Consider the following 18046-nt stretch of genomic DNA (forward strand, 5'->3'; position numbering starts at 1 on the left):
AGAAATCTGGAGCTGTTTTCAGTGCTTGTGTTCAGGGTGTTGTTTCCTGACCTGCCTTTCCCAAGGTGCCCACTCCATGCCTAAATCTTCTGGATTTGACCTTAGCGCAAGCCAAGCACTCTGGGTTAAATCTCTGGGACATCACAGATGCCCAAAGTCCCTCTAAAGAGAATTCAAAAAGCAAAAAGGCAGATGGAGGTTGCTGATCTCATGCACTGAATGCTACAAATAACAACTGTGAGTTTGTTGAGGAGATGGTCTGGTTCCACTTAGGGGCTGGAAGGACCCCAGTTATCAATGCAAACATTTTTGCCTGGACCCTGTTCCAGGAATTCTGTGCTCCAAGTTGTCCCATTACCTCAGCACCAGCACTGGGGGAGCAGATATCCCTTTATACCAAGGGGAAAAAAGGCAACCAGCAGTACCTGGCAATACCTGATGCACAGCTGACACCAGATTCTCCAAGAAAGTCAACCCCATTTCTACACAAATCAAAATTACTATCTTTGGCCATTTTGGGTTGTTTTTAAGGCTTGGTTTGTGGCCAAAGGAGCTGCTGAGGACCCTGCCCTAAGCAGGAGTGCTGGCAATCATCCAGTCTATGCACAGCACGGCAGGCTAATCACAAACAGGATGCTCTGTGAACTGGAAAGAAGGGGACCTCCCTAATTTCTTGTTATTACCTGTTTTTCTATATTTAGTTCACTTTCAAGGTAGTTTGCAAGGAATATTTTGCACTGGCTGTAAATACAGCCATTCTGCAAGCAGCAGGGGACAGGGGGCTGGATTTTGGTGGCTTTTACTCATTTTTTTTTCCTTCCCAGAGCCAGATTCAGACCAGGACACATTTCCTTTTGGCCACACTCTGGTTTTGGTCCCTTCTTTACCCACTGCTCCCCACTAGGTTGGTAGCAACCTATGATGTTGGGGATCTCTGCCCACCTCCTTGCTGAGGTGAAGCTGATTAATGAAATTAAACATTATTAAGGGGTGGGGGCACAAAAAGCACAATCATGGAAGTGTCACCTTTTCAAGAAACAGCCGGGAACAGCAACCAGCCCTGGCTGTGAGCGTGGCTAAGTCAGGAGAGTAGCAGGAGCCTTAGACTTTACAAGGAACACACATTCCTGTATTCATTTCCTTATTTTCTTGACAGAGCCAGTGGCACAGCTTATGGGGCCATCTGGAGAGCACATTGTGTTCTTGGAAGAGTGCACAGACAGCTCAGGGCAGCTCAGACAGACTCACTTGGTATAAACTTCTTGCTGCTTACCAGCTTTGCCACCTGCCTCACAGCTTGGCTGGTGGAGGGCTTGCTCTAAGGTGGGCTTCATTAAGTGCTGAATTCTCACACTGGCACTAAAAAGGAGCTGCAAGAGCTCAGACACTCAAAGAGCGGGTAGAGACAAATATTTCAAGAGCATAAAAATCCATGATTTGTCCATTCGAATGTATTTATTTGAAAATACATCAAAATGCCTGGGTAACACATCACAGTGAGTGGTCGAGCTTGGTCCCTCCCCTCAGTCCATCCCTGCCAAGTGGAGAGTCCTTCCTTTCCAAGCAGCAGTGGCAGGAGACTCTTGGCTCATTCAATGGCTTCCATGACTTCCATCACCAGAGTCCGTGGTCCTGTCATGATGAGGCTGCTGATGGTCTGATAGTCCAGGTGCAGAACATACACCCCATTCACTGAGAAAACAAACTGGCACACCTGCAAGAGAGGAGGGACAGCTCACCTCCAGCCCCACAGCACCTCCTGCCCGGGATTAACTGGAACCAGGGGCTGTGATGCAAATAACTCCTGTCAAAATCCTGGAAACTCTGTAGCTACACCAAAAATCACAGGGCTGCAATCACTGTGTCATAAAAATGAGACCAAGGGGATTTAGGCTGTGAGCTAACAGAGGAAAAAAAGACTCATTTGTGAGCAGGGGCTCATTTCACAGATGGAAATGAAACACAATATTAACATCCAGCAATTTGGTAGCAAATGAGATTAGGTAAGTAGAAATTAACTGGGCTCTTGAGTAAATGAAACAAATTCATCCATCCCCTTCCAATCCTGCCTGAAGCAAACAAGGTGTCACACTCTGCCTCTGAAGAATCCCATTGTTTCAAATATTCATGTGACTTTAGACTTATATCAGTCTTTAGAAATTACTCCCTTGCTGCTGGAGTTTCTGTAGGGAACTGGGAAACTCAACACTTCTTTCATTCAAGCCTAAGACTGCACACCAAACCCACATTCCTAGGCCTAAAGTGAGTTTCAAGCTCTAAATTAATTTCTCCTGAGCTGTAAATACTGGAAATTACTTGATGAATCAAATTAAGGCATAAATTTAATATTATTAAAGTTTTATGTACTTGGAAAACAGCTCAATGCAGAAGCCCATTGCTAATAGCAGGGAAACAAAATGCTCAGGAGCTGAGTATTTCAGGAACTGTGATTCAGGATGAAGCTCTGCTCCTTGCCTGCCTCCCTGGGGTTATGTAAAGTCACTGGAACTGAACTGGGAATTCTCTGCTTTGTTTTTAGTAGCTCAAACCATTTTGACAGTTCCAAGGTCTGGCACAGGGATGGGTTACTTTTGACAGAGTTTTTTGAGTTTTAGCTGCCCGCAGCCCCTGTGCTGCCTTGGAAAAGGCAAATCCTCCACTCTGCCACCACACACAGGGCACTCTGCCTGCAGACAACATCCCTCCCTCCATCTCTCCCAGAGCTCCATGTGCCCATTCCATCAGTCTGATCCCCAGGGCAGGAGGTGGGAATATGGAGGATGTGTTCAGCCCAAAAAGCTCAAACAGGACACAAATCCTGTCTCCTGTTTATTGCCCATGAGTAAGAAGTACCTTCATCCCCGCAGCAGCAGCAGGTCCTCCTGGGTCCACGGCCTGGATGTGGCAAGGTCTTCCTCCTCGAACCACAAACCCCCAGCCCACTGCATCCCCCACAATCTGCAAGGAAAACAAAAGGGGTTTAAAAATCAAGGAATGGACTGGAGAGAGGAGATGCAACAGCTCCTAGAGAGACAGAGAGCTCATGGTCCTAACCTGTTATGGGCAGGAGAGAAAGGGCCATGCACCAAGTGAGATGCAGAACTGATTCATTGCTCCCTGCAAAGCTGCTTTCTGATCAATTCCCTGTCAGCCTGTGCAGGAAAGAGAATCACAGGCAGCATCAGGCTGAAGTGCAAGGCATGCCCCACGAGAATGCTTGAGAACATTCCCAGGGCACACTCACAGCGCCCTTGCCTTGGCACAGCAGAGCATTTCCTGGGTGGAAGGGCTGCTCTTGCCTTGCCCCACACCAGGGTCAGCCTGCAGAGCAGTGTGCTGTGGTACTCTGAAGTGCCCAAAAGAGAAAAGGAATTCCCAAGGGACCTTGCACATTGCCCATATAAATAAATAACAGCAACTGCAGAGCTAAGCAGGAGGAAATGAGCCATGAAAGGCTCAGGCTGGCAGAGTTGAAGGGCAGGGCAAGAGCGTTCAGGAAGAGAATGAACAGCACGTCCTCAGACATGCCATGTTAATCACCAGCTTGATTTTTCTTCCTCCCTTCCCACCACTTTGTACAGCACACTTAATTTGGCAACCTGATCCACATTTCCTGGTGCCAAACCAGCATGGCAAGGCAGCCCTCATGCTTCCTACACTGCTCTCTGTGAGATTGTCCCTTTCAGAGGTGGGCAGTGAAGGGGTGAGACACAAAAATAGCCAAGTGCAATAGGATCCACAGGGCAGGAGCTGCCTTGCAATATTTCCACCCACCACCCCTGACTTGACCAGTCCTTCAGCTCTAGAAATAATTTAAAAAGCAAAAGCCCCAAACTCGAGTTGTCTGCAGCATCCTGGAGATTTGTCCAGGATGTAAAAAGCCCAACATAAGGAAGGCAAGAGTGGCCCTTGGATGCTCCCCCCACCCAGTGCAGCTCCATCAGATGCTGATGGATCAAATCAACACCCCTGATCTGCAGAGGGACCTTAAAGATGCACAAAGCTGTGCACAAAGGGTGTGACAGAGGGTGAGTGTCACAGTCCCGAGTGTCACAAGACACACTGATTCTGCAGCTTGCATGGAGCTGGATGGAACAGAAATGACAGAATATTAGAATAGGTTGGATTGGAAAGGACCTTAAAGATCACCTCGTCCCAGCCCCCTGCCATGAGCAGGGATGGGGCAGCCACAGCTCTCTTCCACTATCCCAGGGTGCTCCAAGCCCCCTCCAGCCTGGCCTTGGACACTTCCAGGGATGGGGCAGCCACAGTTTCTCAGGGTACCCTGTGCCAGGGCCTGACCAATGGCAAAAAAATTCCAAAATGGGAGATTTTTTCAGGCCAGAAAACATTTTTTTTTCCTGATCTAGCTCATGGATATACATTAAGCTCTCAGAGGGGATGAGCACGTTTCCACCCACAAGAATGTGTGAAGACACTGATCCCTAGAGAGTCACCAACAAAAAGGCACGCTGATGTGACAAGCAGTCAAAGCTTTAGCATAGAGAGGTCAGAGCAGCCAGGAGAAAGCCACCAAAGAGCAGGCAGGGAGCTGGATACTGCTGGATTAGCAGTGCCATTCCCAATGGTCACTCACAGTCAGCGTTTTCTTGACATATGGGGCCCCAGGGGACAGCAGCTCCTCAGTGGTGACGGGTCTCTTTAACACTAGAGCAGAAGGTGACAGATTCCATCAGAATCAAGGGGTTTGTACAGTAAAGTGCATAACAAGGCAGCCTGGGGATCACCCTGGGCTGGAAAACAGATGTTAGAACCACAGTTCCTTCACAGAGAAACCTTTGTGCTCATCTCAGTGGTTTTCTAAACACAAGGACAACTTTTCAAATCAAGATGCAGAGGTGAGGCTGAGGGGTTTGATGGGTTTGGACCTGGGCTGGAGCCCGTGCCCTGAAGGAATAGATGTCTCCCAATAACAACAGGCAATGCAGAAGCCCAGACCTGATTTGGGGTTGCACTCAGCCACAGGAGGGAATACCAAGGTAGGAGGAGCACTGAAGTAGGTGTTGGAGTTTCCAGAGAGGGAAGTGATGCTGCTCCTTCGAACTGCTGAGACAACTTTGATCTCCTTGTTGGTCTGGACTGAAAGAGGCACATAAAAATTTTTCCATGTGAAAAAAGAGTAGTTTAAAATAACAAACTTCCCCCCAAACCTGGTCTACACTTGAAAGGGATGTGTGCACAGAAGAAGGTATTTGAGCTTAGGAAGAGTAAAACCAGCTTCAAAGAAAGATCAAGAGCTGATCTGATGCTAAGCTGAGTTATTTTCCTGGGATGGGGGCTGTGCTAGAGACTGTCAGTGCATCGTGACATCCACCACAAACCAGTGGCATGGGTGTTCACTTCATGGGATGCCCAGAGGAACCTCTCAAACCCTGCTGGAGCAACACCCTCATCCCTGGGGTACTCTGCTAATGTAGTCCTGGCTTTCACATCCACGGTTACCAGAGAGGAAGCTGCTGTTGCCTGGCTCTGGGTTGAGCTTGCGGAGGCAGAAGGGGCTGTCGGGGCTCTCGGAGAGGGCACGGGAAGAGTTCTCATTGAGCAACTCCGTGAGACGCCGCCGCCGCCGAAAGTTGATCCAGAAGTGGTAGAGGATGTCACTGTCAAAGAAGTGATGCCGATTGGAGACTAGGAGAGAACAGGGGAGGAGGGAGAGGCTGAGGGGGTGGAAAAAGATATAACAAATATCCTCATGAATTGCTTTTAATGCCCCTGTGCTCTACTGTAGCTTTTCTGCCTGCTTGGGAATGCTGCCTGCAGGGAGGGAGGAACAGCAGGGCCACCCCCCTAGAGGTGCCATCTCCCAGGGGTGCACTCAGTGTCACAGCCCTCCACCTGCCCCTGTCCCAGGACACTCAGAAGACTCCCTGCCTTCCAAACTGGAAGTTTAATTATAGCAGATGGATATGATCTCCAGCCAAGAGGAGCTAACCATGACATCCTCACGCCCCAGCCCTCCAAACCCAGGGGTGCAGCCCAGCCCTGTGGCCGGTGGCTTTGAAGAGCAAGAGCTCAGATTTCATCTCAAAGCCTTTGCGGATGGTAAAGATTGCTCCAGTTTCAAAGGTCACCAGCTCCAAACATAGAACTAAAAGGCTCCATTGCCTTCTCCAAGTGGGCACTTGACCAGCACTTGTTGCATGGCATGAATGGGGATTTGTTCCTCCACAGCCACGCTCATCCCTCGCTTCCCACTCCGGCTCCAGCCGGGCCCTGGCTCACCGTGCTGAATGATCCCGTGCTCCAGCAGTGCCCGGCCCAGCTCCACTGCTTCCTGCCTGTTCTCCACCTCTCCCTCCTGAATGAGCCAGTCGATCATCTCAGAGCCCAGGAAAGTCCTCTGGTACTTCACCGAGTTCTCCTCCCTCACCTTCAGGATTGACTCTTCCACGCTCACCAGCCTGGCACAGAGGTGGGACAAGGCTCCCGTGATGCCAAACATCCCTGCCAGTCCCCACGGGTGAAGGAAGGCCGAGGGAAGTGGGCAAAGCATTGCAGCCAGAACATTCCTGCCGGGGAGCAGCGGGAAGGGAGGGAGGAGCACGGAGCTGCAGTCGGGCACCTCCGTAAATCTTCAGCACAGCGAGGCAGCAGCTCCAGCAAAACCAGGTGGGCTGTGAGCTCAGCTAAAGATCACAGGGAAAGCCAAGCAAGCGACTGAGTGTGGGCAACACACGGCAGACGGTCCAAATGCAAGGACAAGGTGGGTTTCAGTCAGCAGGTGCTCCACTGGCAGCAAGCGAGAGCTAAATCCGGTGTCTCCACGAGAGGGTGCAGCCAGCTCAGCCATCAGACCGCCGGGATGCTCTCCCCATCCCACGGTCACTGCTGCGCATCAAGAGCAAAGCACAAGGGATGCACATCGGGCAAAGGGGCAGGGACACGCCCAAAATCACCACCCGGCCGGATGGAGGACTCTCCTTCAGGGCAGTTTGTGACTCTCACTGCCAGAGGGGGGAGGATGTGGAACTGTGAAGAGGCTGTTAAAGGCAACAGGTCCAGAGAGGGGGCTGGGGTTAAACTCTGGAAAGATGGCTCGGATTTAGAACCAGAAACAATTAACACAACGAAAATGAAACACTTGGAGATGGAAGGAGTTTTCTCTACTCTCTGAGAATAACCTTTTCCATTACAAACTATGCAAATCAGGCAAAGAAATAGCCTAATTTAGGCTATGAATAGCCTAAACAGACTAATAGGCTAAGAAAGGGGCACGGACCCAGGCCCACGAAGGTCCTGAAAGTCCCATACCTTGCTGATTTTGGTGGGACATAAGTCCTAATAGAGCTGGTGGAAGCAGCTCGCACGAGGAGGCTGGAAGAGTGCTGGGAGTGGCCACTGGATGTGCTCATGCCAGGAGCACTCAGACTTTACTTCCCTGTACCAGATCCTGCACGTGGGCTGGAGCCCTCAGAAGCATCCATGAGTTCATAGTAAAACTCCAGAACCACGCCCTGGCTGTCCTGCAGCTGTGACAGGGCTCAGGAAGCAGCATTGCCCAGCAGGGAGTGCAGAGAAGGAAAAGCAGAGCCAGCGGGAGCTGGGGCTCCCAGCTGCAGGGCACCAGCAGCCAGCACAGCCAGCAGGGCACAGCCCCAGTGCCAGGGGAGGACTCACGTACTTCTCATAAAGGCTCTGCCCTCGCAGGAACACCTTCACGTCCTTGCTGAGCGGGAAGGTCCCGTCGTCCTTGCGGAAGCGGTAGAGCAGCTTGGCATCCTTGTAATCCGAGTGCTCGTCACAGACTGGAGGGACACAGGGCAGGGATGTCAGCCCGTGAGGGCACACAGGGCTCACCTCAGCAGGTGCTGTCTCCAGGCTAAAAGCTGCGAGGGCTTCGTGCCACGTCCCTCCCTGTGCCCCTCGTCCCATGGAACAATTGGCATCCAAGTCCTCGGTCCCCAAAAATTACCTGCTCGTGAACACCTGAAGCTCATGCTGGTGGGAGAGGTCAATTCCAATGCACAGACCTTGGCAAAGCTGGAGTTGGGGTCTGCATTTTGTTCCAGACACTAAAATATTCACTAGAAAAAGCAGGATTTTTTTTTTTTTTCATTTAAGTGTTAACGTTTAGATTTAGACTAAAAGAGGATGAACAGAATTGCCTCAATCAACTTTTTTTAAAAAGCTACAGCCACATGTAAGTGGACTTAGAGGACAGAGGAAAAAAAACATACTGCACTCAAACCCCCATAAAATTACCTCTGTCTATCAAAAATACTCATAAGCTAAAAAAAAAAAAAAAAGGCACAAACTTTTCCACATCATTTTGTGTCCACCGTGCCCAATTCATTTGCATGGCAAACTGACCTCAAGAGTAAATTTCCCTCAAAGCCAGGCTCAATACAACTGGAATAATTAAATCTGTATGAAAAGCCTTGGATTCATCTTGGGGATGGGCACACAGTCTGTAAATGCGTGGCTTTATAGTTTATGTAACCTTTAGCAGGTAAATATTTGGGATACCAAATATTTAAATAAGTGAGATAAACCTGTCTGAAACAGATTCCTAGACTACAAGTAAAAAAAAAAAAACAAAAACAAAAACAAAACAAAAAAAAAACCAACAAAACTGAAACAAAGACAAAAAAAACAGCCCAAAAATCATAGTTCTTTAAAGTTAGCCTGCCTTCAGCTGAACCTGTCTGAAGCAAGAAGAAGAAATTTAAGTGGTAAAAAGAAACCCCAAACAACAAAAACAACAAAAACCAGAATAAAGAATATGCCTGGAAATAAAATACAATTAGTTGAAAGGAAAAAGAAAAACCACAAATGTTTCCTCACTAAAGTAACATCATCCACTAGAGTGAAATTCAAAAGATTCAAAATACTTCTTGTGAAAATTTTAACTCTTTTTCATCCTTCCAAGCAGACTGGCAAAACCACATTCCCCTTCAGGTGAGCAGCAAAATGCCAAAACTTGTCAGATTATCTCGGGTTCATCATTCCTGCAGAGCAGCTGTCTCAGATGCAATCAGGACTCTAAAGCCTGTGACTCACCAAGCACGAGGGCAGGATGAGAAAGTTGTTTTAACAACCTTTTTTTTTTTTTTAAGTGAAAGTTTGCAGCCTCACAATTCCAAGGTGCAGCTATTTCAAAGACACTGCAACCAGGAATAGAACAAAAAAATCCTACAGGACTGTACCCATAGACAACCAAAGCAGTTTTTCTATTTAAAGACCAATTTCAGTGTATTTCCAGCATGTAAAAGAACCGAAGCTCAAAGCACACCAGACAATTAAGAGGCAGCAGGATGATCTTCATGAGATAATTATCTGGATGCCAGGGGAGAAGAGGGCAAACAGTTCAGCCAGACAATTGCCAAGCACCCAGCACTGTGCTGCATTAGCCTTTTTTCCACAGGACTAACAAAATTAATGGACAAAAGGCAGGTTGGAAAGTCCAACTTCCGTGTCCTGCCAGGAATTGTCACAGGAGCAGGACGGACATGTCTTAATATGCAATCAAAACAGTGCTAGTACCCAGCGCTGCATAGGTTTAATTAACTAATGGATTTATTTGAAACTGTCAGCTGGAGAGATGGAAAAATAATCAGGTGTAAGTGTTAATGGTTAACTGAGAACCCCCTGCTTCAGCTTTTTGTGATAAAGCCCAGCAGCAGTTTATTTTTATTCAAGGCAGTTTAATGCAAAGGGCATTACCCTCAGCAAGTAACAGATGGCAACAGGGAGCGTTTGCATTGCAGTGGTCAAAGGCAGCTATTTTTGGACCCCAGAGAAGAGGGGGGAGGAGAGGGTTTGTTTTGGTGTGGTCATCATCTGCTTCTGTCTCCTCAGCTACATCCTCGTGTGACAAACCAGCGCCAGCTCCAGGCAGCCCCAGCTCCTGTCCCAAAGCCCTGGAGCAGGAGAGCTCAGCCACAGCCCTTCCCACCCATGGCAGAGGTGTTCCAGGGCTGTTTGACATTCTGGGGGTTTTGTTCCTGGCTGGGCCTGAAAACCACATGGACAGGAATTGCTTTTTGCCCCTCTGAAGCACAGCTTGTTTTCTGTTGGGAACTATGTCGGGACCAAGGCCTGGACCTTGCTCTGCAGCACAGACATCAGTATGTGACCTGAGTTAATTCAAAACTCCTGAAAGTTCCAAAGAAATTTTAAAAAGAAAAAAATCCTGAGTACTGCTAAGAGCTGGGCTTCAGCATCAAGCTGCCTTTTCTCTATGCTTCCTTTTTTTTTCCCTTCCTTTTTAAATTTCTTTTTAATTAGGTTCCACAGACAAGCCTTTGTAATGGCAACACTTAAATCCCAAGGGAGGCTTTCCTACAGGATTGCTTCAGCTTCAGGTTCACAGGTGTCAGATTAAATTTTCCTTGGAGTGATGTGGACTGCACAGCCCTCTTTGTCCCAGCATGAGGAAACTAAGGAGTACCAGGGTCTTATGGTGCAGATGTGCAATGTGCTACAATTCAGCTTCCACTTCTGCATGACACAGACATGAGCCAGACCAGCTGCTGTACAAACACCCACCTGCCTGGGCACAGGAATACAGGTACAGGTCAGGTGTTACCGAGCTTGCTTTCAAAGAGGAGACACTTTAGACGTCATTTTACCAGTGCACAGCCCAAGCCTCTTCTCTGGTGGGCAGGGAGCTCACAGAATTCACAGAATGACCAGGTTGGAAGAGACCTTCAAGATCATCATGTCCAAACCAGCCCCAACACCACAACTCAACCCTGGCACCCAGTGCCACATCCAGGCTTTTGTTAAACACATCCAGGGATGGTGACTCCACCACCTCCCTGGGAAGGCCATTCCAGAACTTTATCACTCTTTCTGTAAAAAACGTTTTTTCCTAATATCCAACCTGTATTTCCCTTGATGCAGCTTGAGGCTGTGTCCTCTGGTCCTGTCAGTGCCGCCTGGAGAAAGAGACCAACCCCACCTGAGCACAGCCACCTTTCAGGAGTTGTAGAGAGCAATAAGGTCACCCCTGAGTCTCCTTTTCTCCAGGGTAACCAACCCCAGCTCCCTCAGCTGTTCCTCACAGGGTTTGTGTTCCAAGCCCCTCACCAGCCTCCTCTGGACACACTCAAGTGTCTCAACGTCCTTCCCAAACTGAGGGCCCAGAACTGGACACAGCACTCGAGGTGTGGCCTCACCAGTGCCGAGCATCTGGCACATCCCCCAGAGCAACACAGCTTCACACCCATCCAGCCCCACCCAGCCTCTCCAGGAGCCCTCACCCGTGGCAGGGTGGCACACGGGGACTCCTGCGTGCCGGGCCGGGTGACACAGGGGGTGAGCAGACGCACAGCCCTGCCCTGGGGGTGGCAGGAGCCCCACGCACCGTGGTGGATGATGTAGTGATCCATCAGCTTCTGCATGAGGCGGATGCCGGTCTCGCGGTCGGGCGCTTCCTTGTGGTCGATGAGCCAGTCCGTGAGCTCCTTGGCCACGAAGCAGTTCGGGTACGTCCGCAGGTGGAACCGCCTGTCCTTGATCAGCTTCCCATCGTGGAGACGAAGCCTGGGGGGAAAGGCAGCCACTGAGCACAGCTGGGCTCGCAGGGGAGTTTGGGTCTGACGCCCAGATCTGCCCAGCCTGGAGAGACCAGGATGTGCTGGGGCTGGTGCCAAGCAGCCAGGGACTGATCAATTCAACCAAACCCCTTGGCACTGCCAGACTGCATCAATCCCAGGGAGCCTCTCCACCATCCCCTGCTCCCCTCCTGCCACCACTCAGGTTGCCTGAGCAGATGTAGTGTGACCCATACGTGTCTTTTCATTCTAAACAAGCCTCTAAACCCCACAACAGCCAACCAAAAAGGGTGAAAAGGGGACAAAATTCAGAAAAAAAATAGCAGTACATGTATTTGTTATCTTGGCATAATTCTGTGTCTAGTTCTCCTTCCCCATGGCCACGAAAGCAGGAATAAAGCTGCCCCCAGGACAGACCTTACTCATAACTCCAGGTGGGAGCAGTAACAAGAGCCCTCCTTTCTTCTGTCCAAACAGAGTGCCAGGTGGATCCCAGCACTACCTAATCCCTGCACCCACTAACCCACAGCAGCAGTGGACAACAGCCCTGGCATTTTCTGGTTCCAGCTGGGATTGACTGGGACAGAATTTACCCAAAACCAGCCCTCCTCTCCCAACAACCCCGATGCTATGGCTGGTCTGCAGCTCGGATGGAAAGACAGATGGGGGAAGGTTACTCAGGTGAGCACAGCTTTGACTTTCAAAAGGACCTTAACAACTGAGTGAGCCACAAGGCACAGAGTTCCTCTGTGCTCCAGCCAAAGCCAGCCCTCTTTGGCAGGAGATCTGTCCAGGGGCCAAACTTTTGCCCTGTAGCCATGACTGTCCCCAAAACACCAGTGCTGGAAAAAGCCCAGTGTGTGCAGCAGGCTCCGAGGGGAGATGTTAATTAAACATCTCTGCAACTCCAGGATAGTTTTCATTTCAAATTATTCATCTCAATTCCCAGGTTTGCCCCGGGCCAGTGAGTTTTTCTAGGGCATTAAACACTGCAGCCTTTTGTTATTTCATGCCTCAAGTTCTTTTGTTCTTTTTGGAAAACTTATGCCTGTTGGACAACACTTTTAGGTACCTCACAAGAAGTTTGAATATCCTAAAAAAACTCTCAGCTAATAATGGATTATCCTATATTGTAGGATTTATAAATACTAAGTTCCTCAAAGTTTTACCATCAAATGTTTTGTTAGAAGAATAATTAGTAATTGATTGTTGCAATTAATACTGAGAAGTTGACAGAAGTTTTCAGACCTTCCTGCTAATTAAAATACTAAACTAAAGATTCATGCAGAACCAGCTCCTGGCCTTGCCTTGCACAGACCTCCCTCAAATCCTGAGGTCCATATCCAGCATTTGACTCTTTACCTGGAAAGATTCCCACATGTGACCAGCACTTGTTCTGCAGATGGATTTTACCCAGAAAGAGCAGTCCACAGACAGCTGCCTGGCTATTTTTTTTTTCTTTTTTTCTTTTTTCTTCCTTTATTTCTTTTTTCTTCCTTTATTTCATGGTCCACTGTCAAAATGCAACCGGACACAGTCAGCAGTGACTGCAAACAGAGGATCCCCACCCATGGAGGAAGACACAGCCAATTTTATGTTTTCTCTCCTTCACAATCAAAAAGTGGGAAGGCACTTTAGAGGAATATTTGGTAAAGATAAGAAATGTTTCAAGAGTGCTCTATTGCCACCAAGAGTCTACAGGAGTCTATATGAAGAATATATATAGTCTATATATCTAGGAGTCTATATATAAGAATATATATATTTACACTCACACACACCTCCTACACATATAATAATACAAAGATCATAATCACACAAGGCCTGAATAGAAATTGGCCAGGAGAACACTATTTCCCCTATTTTATTCCCTTTATTTGATCATGTTTCAGAATACAGAAAAATTTGCACAGATTTTGAAAGAGATAAATAAAATTTAAAAAAAAAAAATGTTTTTAGGAAGCAATGCTGCTAAGGCCTAAGATTTAAAAATTAAAAAATACACTTATTCTGAAAATATTTGATCAGGAGCAATTGCCAGGACAGGAAGCAGGTGGTATTTCAGCACCTCTGGAGCAGCATCTTGGACCTTTAAGGGCTGTTTTAAGCCTGTGACGAGTTTTCCCTCTGTCCTGCAGACTCAGGGCAGCGGAAGAGGCTCGACTGGAATGTCCCTGCAGACTTTTCACTTTCCTCTTGTTTACTGTTTCCTGTCAACCCTGAAGAGACAAACTTTGTCCTTCAGCCACAGGATGTAGCAGCTCTCGTGTGATGTTACAAAAACAAAGCTGGTGAAACCATGAGTGGGTTCTAATCATGCTTCCAGATAAAAAGGATTAAGGAAATATATAATAATATGCAATATTATGAGTTTTCTAGATGGCAAAATCCACCCTGTGGACATATTACTTCTTCAAAAGGGAAAAAAAAAAAGGCAGAATAAGGTCAGGATAAAACACTTGCTGGAACATGAGAATGGCTCTTACGAAATACTCCTGGCTTGGCAGGCAGAGCCTCCACGTGCGTTTGCTTTGAGTAGGTTGTGTTGGGTAAGCAAATTGTTTCTTTGTCAAGGTTCCTACAAAGCCATCATTATTCATCCTGGGTAACCTTGTTGAAAGGGACATCCAAACAGAAGAGGAATAAACTCTCCCTCACCTCCCGTGTAAACAAACCTTGGGCATCTCAAATGACAAGGTGGATCTTTCAAGGATATTAATTCCAGTTCACATTGCCACAGCAGCTAAGCACAAATGAGTGGCCTTGGAAAGATGCATCATCCAAAAGATCTTTCCTGTTCCTATCTTCACAGGAACAAACAAACAAAAAAAAATAGCAACAAACAACTAAGTGCTTACTAAAAGGCAGCAACAGGCACAGGAGCATTTCTCATTTCTGCAAAGCAGCTGCTGCTGGAGAGGCACAATCAGGCAAAAGAGCCGCTGCAAACATGCTCAGCAAAGCCCAGTTTGCATCACCCCCAGTCTGAAAAAGCACTGGTACATCTGGGGACAAGGGATGGCTTTGCACGCCTGTGACAGCCCAAAGTGGTACTGAGATGTTTCATTTTCCTTGTATTTAAATGTAAGTATAGGAAGACTTAAATCTCAGAAAGAAATCCCAGGAAGCACAAGGCTTCTTCCCAGTCCTCCCTTTCACCAGTGCTAGAAATTTAATAATTTGCTTTTTATGGTCATTCTGACCATGAAGTCTCATCTTTGAATAATGCTCACTGTTCCATCAAGCAGTGCCCCATGATTCCTCAAGGAATTCATGCTCTCCACAAGAGATCCAAGTCCAACAGAGAACCACCAATCCTCCTGCAGACAAATGACTTTTGGGCAAGAATAGAAATTTTGGCACGTTCAGCCACACACCTTTAGTGAGCCCAATTTCCAGAGCACCAAAGAATGAGCACTTAATTTAACAGCATTTCAGTTTGAGTACTCAATAAAACACTCGCCAGCTCTGGAAGTTTTGGACAGTGGCAGAAATTGCAATTTCATTCTTTGTAGGAAAAAAGCTTCCTTCTCCTCTCACTTTTCCTGTGCAAGATATAAATTTACTGAGTATATTTTATGTTTAGGAGTGATTAATGCAGCTTAACAGAGCTATTAGAGCACAGCTGCTTCTCTTGACCATGGGAATACCCAGATGAGAGTGCACCAGGGCTTGTCCATACTTGAGGAACTCTGATTACAGCAGGGTGTGAATGCAAAGCGAGGAAGCTGCTCCAGAACCTCTCTGTGTAGATAAGCCATTTGTTGCAATTAGAAATGACTAATTGGGCCTCTCTTACAGAATGCCACCCAGGAATACACAACGCCCAGTAAAACCGATGTGATTTTCATGCAAGTTTGTATGTCTGACACAAGAGGAATGACAGCAGACGTGAGGAACGAGCCTGAGCCAGCAGCTCTGTCAGACTCAAGGCCAAAATATCAGTGAAAATTTTATTTTTGTCTTTTTAGTGACGAGAGACTCAAAATATAATTTTTTTTCCCCTCCCTGGACCAGGCAGCCGTTGAAGCAGAAGGATCCTGGCAGATAGGCAAACCCAAGCCACAGTGGCCAATCTCCCACTGATTCCTCCAGGATCCACTTCATTCCCAGCCATCCACATGGAGCATTCCTCCAGCCCTCACTTGTGCAGCTATTCCTGGCTGGGAAACACATCCTGACACTGAACAGACTCACCCCGCTGGCCAAACCAAACTCTGAGGCATTTGCAAACTTGCTGGGAAGCCAAAGAACTGTAAAGATGGAGCAAAGGTTTGTTTGATTTAATGTAATGGTGGGGAGGCAGGGCAGGAAGCGGGGAGCAGGGAAAAACAAATGTTTGATGTTTCATGTGGATACAGCAGCATGATTTGCTGATGGAGGTTTACTGAGTCAGGGCAGCTGCAAGGCTCCTTTCCATGCCTCTGTATTCCACATCTAGGGAAAAGCAGGGAAGGACAATGTGGACATTTATCCGTGTCCATCTTCTGCTGTCTGACACATCACCCAGCCTCTCTGCCTCAGTTTCCCCATTGCTCTCCACCGGTTATCCAGGAAGATCCATACCACTAACCCCTGACCTGCCAGGCTGTGAGATCCCCAAAACACAAGGGAGAAATTCAAACTCTGTGTGTTCTGCCTCACTCAATTCTCCTTCCAGCCAGAGGTTCAGTGGAAGGGGCAGCCCAGCTCCAGGCTGGTGTCCATCTCCTCATCCTCCTCCCCAGGTTTTACACCAACAGCTCCTTCCCATCCTCTGCACTGGGAACAGGCTCCTGCCCAGACCAAAGCAGAAGGATGCAACTGCTCTGTGCCCAGCCCCAGCAAAAGGACCCTCCTCCCCCTCACTTTTAACTCTCAGATTTTGGGAGCTCCCTAAACCAGGAAACTTCAAGGCACTGCAGCTATAGAGAAAAAAATAAAGAAGAAGAAGAAAAGAATATGGATATCCCCAAAACTACATAAACTTTGGGGTTTCTATTCAACTTTAGCCCAGAGTGCAATGTTCTGGAAGAATTCTGTTCACAAACAAATTTACTCTATCCCCTTCTTGTGCTTAGAGTCACAATCACCAAATGGTCCAAGGCCTGATCTGCTCCTGTCCTGCAACAGGCATGGGGAAGTCACATCACCCCCCACATATGGGACACAGTTTTAACACACAGTTTGAGTATTTTATTTTCTCTCTCAGTACCTGACCTCTTCCTTTGGCCAAGGCTATGCAGCTCAATTTAAACTTCAGTCACTCCAGGTAAGTTACTGGAAATATAAATATGAATAAACCTGCTCTGTTCCTTGGCTGTATGTTCAAGATGGGGCCCCAGTCCTTAGGTGGAAGTTATCAATCCTTGATACAGTACAAAGAATAAAGCTAAAGCTAACAGTGTTCACTGAGAATGGACAACAAACCTACACCAAGCTAATTTTAGGGATCTGATGATACCACACTCAGGCTCTGGACTATTTACATTATCAAGGATATATTTCCTATTTTCCACTCACATTTCATAACAAACCAGAATAGCTCCAGATACAAACAAGCAAACTGCTCTAGAGCTAGGAAAGCCCACAGTCAGATGCTTGGAAGCAAGGAGGGGGTTCTAACCCCACATACACAAGGAACACATTTTCTCGGCCACACATTGCATAGGAGAATGGATTTCTGTCTTCATAAGAAGAAAACCCTCAGAAGCTGCTGAAGAACTGGGACTACAAACCAGCAGAAGTTCCCAAAAGAGACTTTCAGGAAAGAGAAGATCCAGTTCAGGCACGTGGCGCCCATGGAATGCCCTTCCAAGTCACCCCCAAAGTCTGAGCATCCCCAGAAGTGCTGCTGTCCTCATCCAGCCAGGGTCAGGGACCTCGTGGGGGCTGCTCAGTGCCACCACACCACTCTCCGTGCTTCGGGGAAGGTGGAATGGGACAAAAAAATCTGTTGCCATCGAAATTCACCCATCAGTCCCCTGGTACCTGGGGGTGAAGGGCGGGAGAGAGGAGCAGCAGGACAAGGTATAACAGAAGAGGACCTGGCTCAGCACTCTGGTAGGTGAAGGAAGGTCAGCAGGTACTGGAGAGGGGAACACCCGCACCTGGGGGAAAGAGCTCGTTGTTCAAAGATAAAGCTCTGAGCCTGCTGCTAACGGGATACAGCCCAGAGCCCCGGCTACAGGAGGACCCCAGGACCTCCTACCTCAGCTGCTCTCCAGCAATCATCACCTCAGCCCTGTAGTGGTGCTCCGTGGCTTTCTTCTTCAGGCTGCTGCTCAGGCTCTCCATGCCGGGCTGGCGATGCTCCCCACGGGCTGCGGGGGGGAAGATGCTGCTCCCCGCGCCGCCGGCACGGGCCAGGTAAGGCAGCCCGGAGTTGCTGACTCCGGCTCCACGCCTGTCCCTCCCTCCCGGCAGGCTCCGGAGGAGGAGCCTGCTGCAATCTGAGCCCGGCTCTGCCGGCTGCTCCCCCGCTGCCAGCCGGGAGCCGGCCGCGATGCTCCCGGCACGCTGGGACAGTGTCCCCTCTGCCGGGGGAT

General features: G+C 48.3%; 1 protein-coding gene across 5 annotated transcripts; it reads right to left on the bottom strand.

Moving 5' to 3' along the window:
* Positions 1-1442: 1442 nt before the first annotated feature.
* On the bottom strand, positions 1443-18045 carry LOC128815755 (DEP domain-containing mTOR-interacting protein-like). 5 transcript variants are annotated; one of them, XM_053992747.1, is made up of 9 exons: positions 17710-18045; positions 11330-11508; positions 7643-7766; positions 6244-6422; positions 5464-5649; positions 4960-5100; positions 4598-4668; positions 2854-2958; positions 1443-1714 (listed from the first exon to the last, which is right to left on the bottom strand). In XM_053992747.1, the coding sequence occupies exons 1-9, from the start codon at positions 17793-17795 to the stop codon at positions 1589-1591; spliced, it is 1197 nt and encodes a 398-aa protein (XP_053848722.1). In that variant the 5' UTR covers positions 17796-18045; the 3' UTR covers positions 1443-1588. The 5 variants fall into 5 exon arrangements, 4 of the variants coding, with proteins under 4 accessions (XP_053848722.1, XP_053848721.1, XP_053848719.1 ...); XM_053992746.1 differs by having other exon boundaries at positions 17736-17826; XR_008439711.1 differs by lacking the exon at positions 1443-1714 and adding an exon at positions 3055-3152 and having other exon boundaries at positions 2872-2958; positions 17710-17878.
* Between the last annotated feature and the right edge of the window lies 1 nt (position 18046).

The sequence above is a fragment of the Vidua macroura genome, chromosome 17, assembly GCF_024509145.1.
Source record: "Vidua macroura isolate BioBank_ID:100142 chromosome 17, ASM2450914v1, whole genome shotgun sequence".
NCBI classification, from domain to species: Eukaryota; Metazoa; Chordata; class Aves; order Passeriformes; family Viduidae; genus Vidua; species Vidua macroura.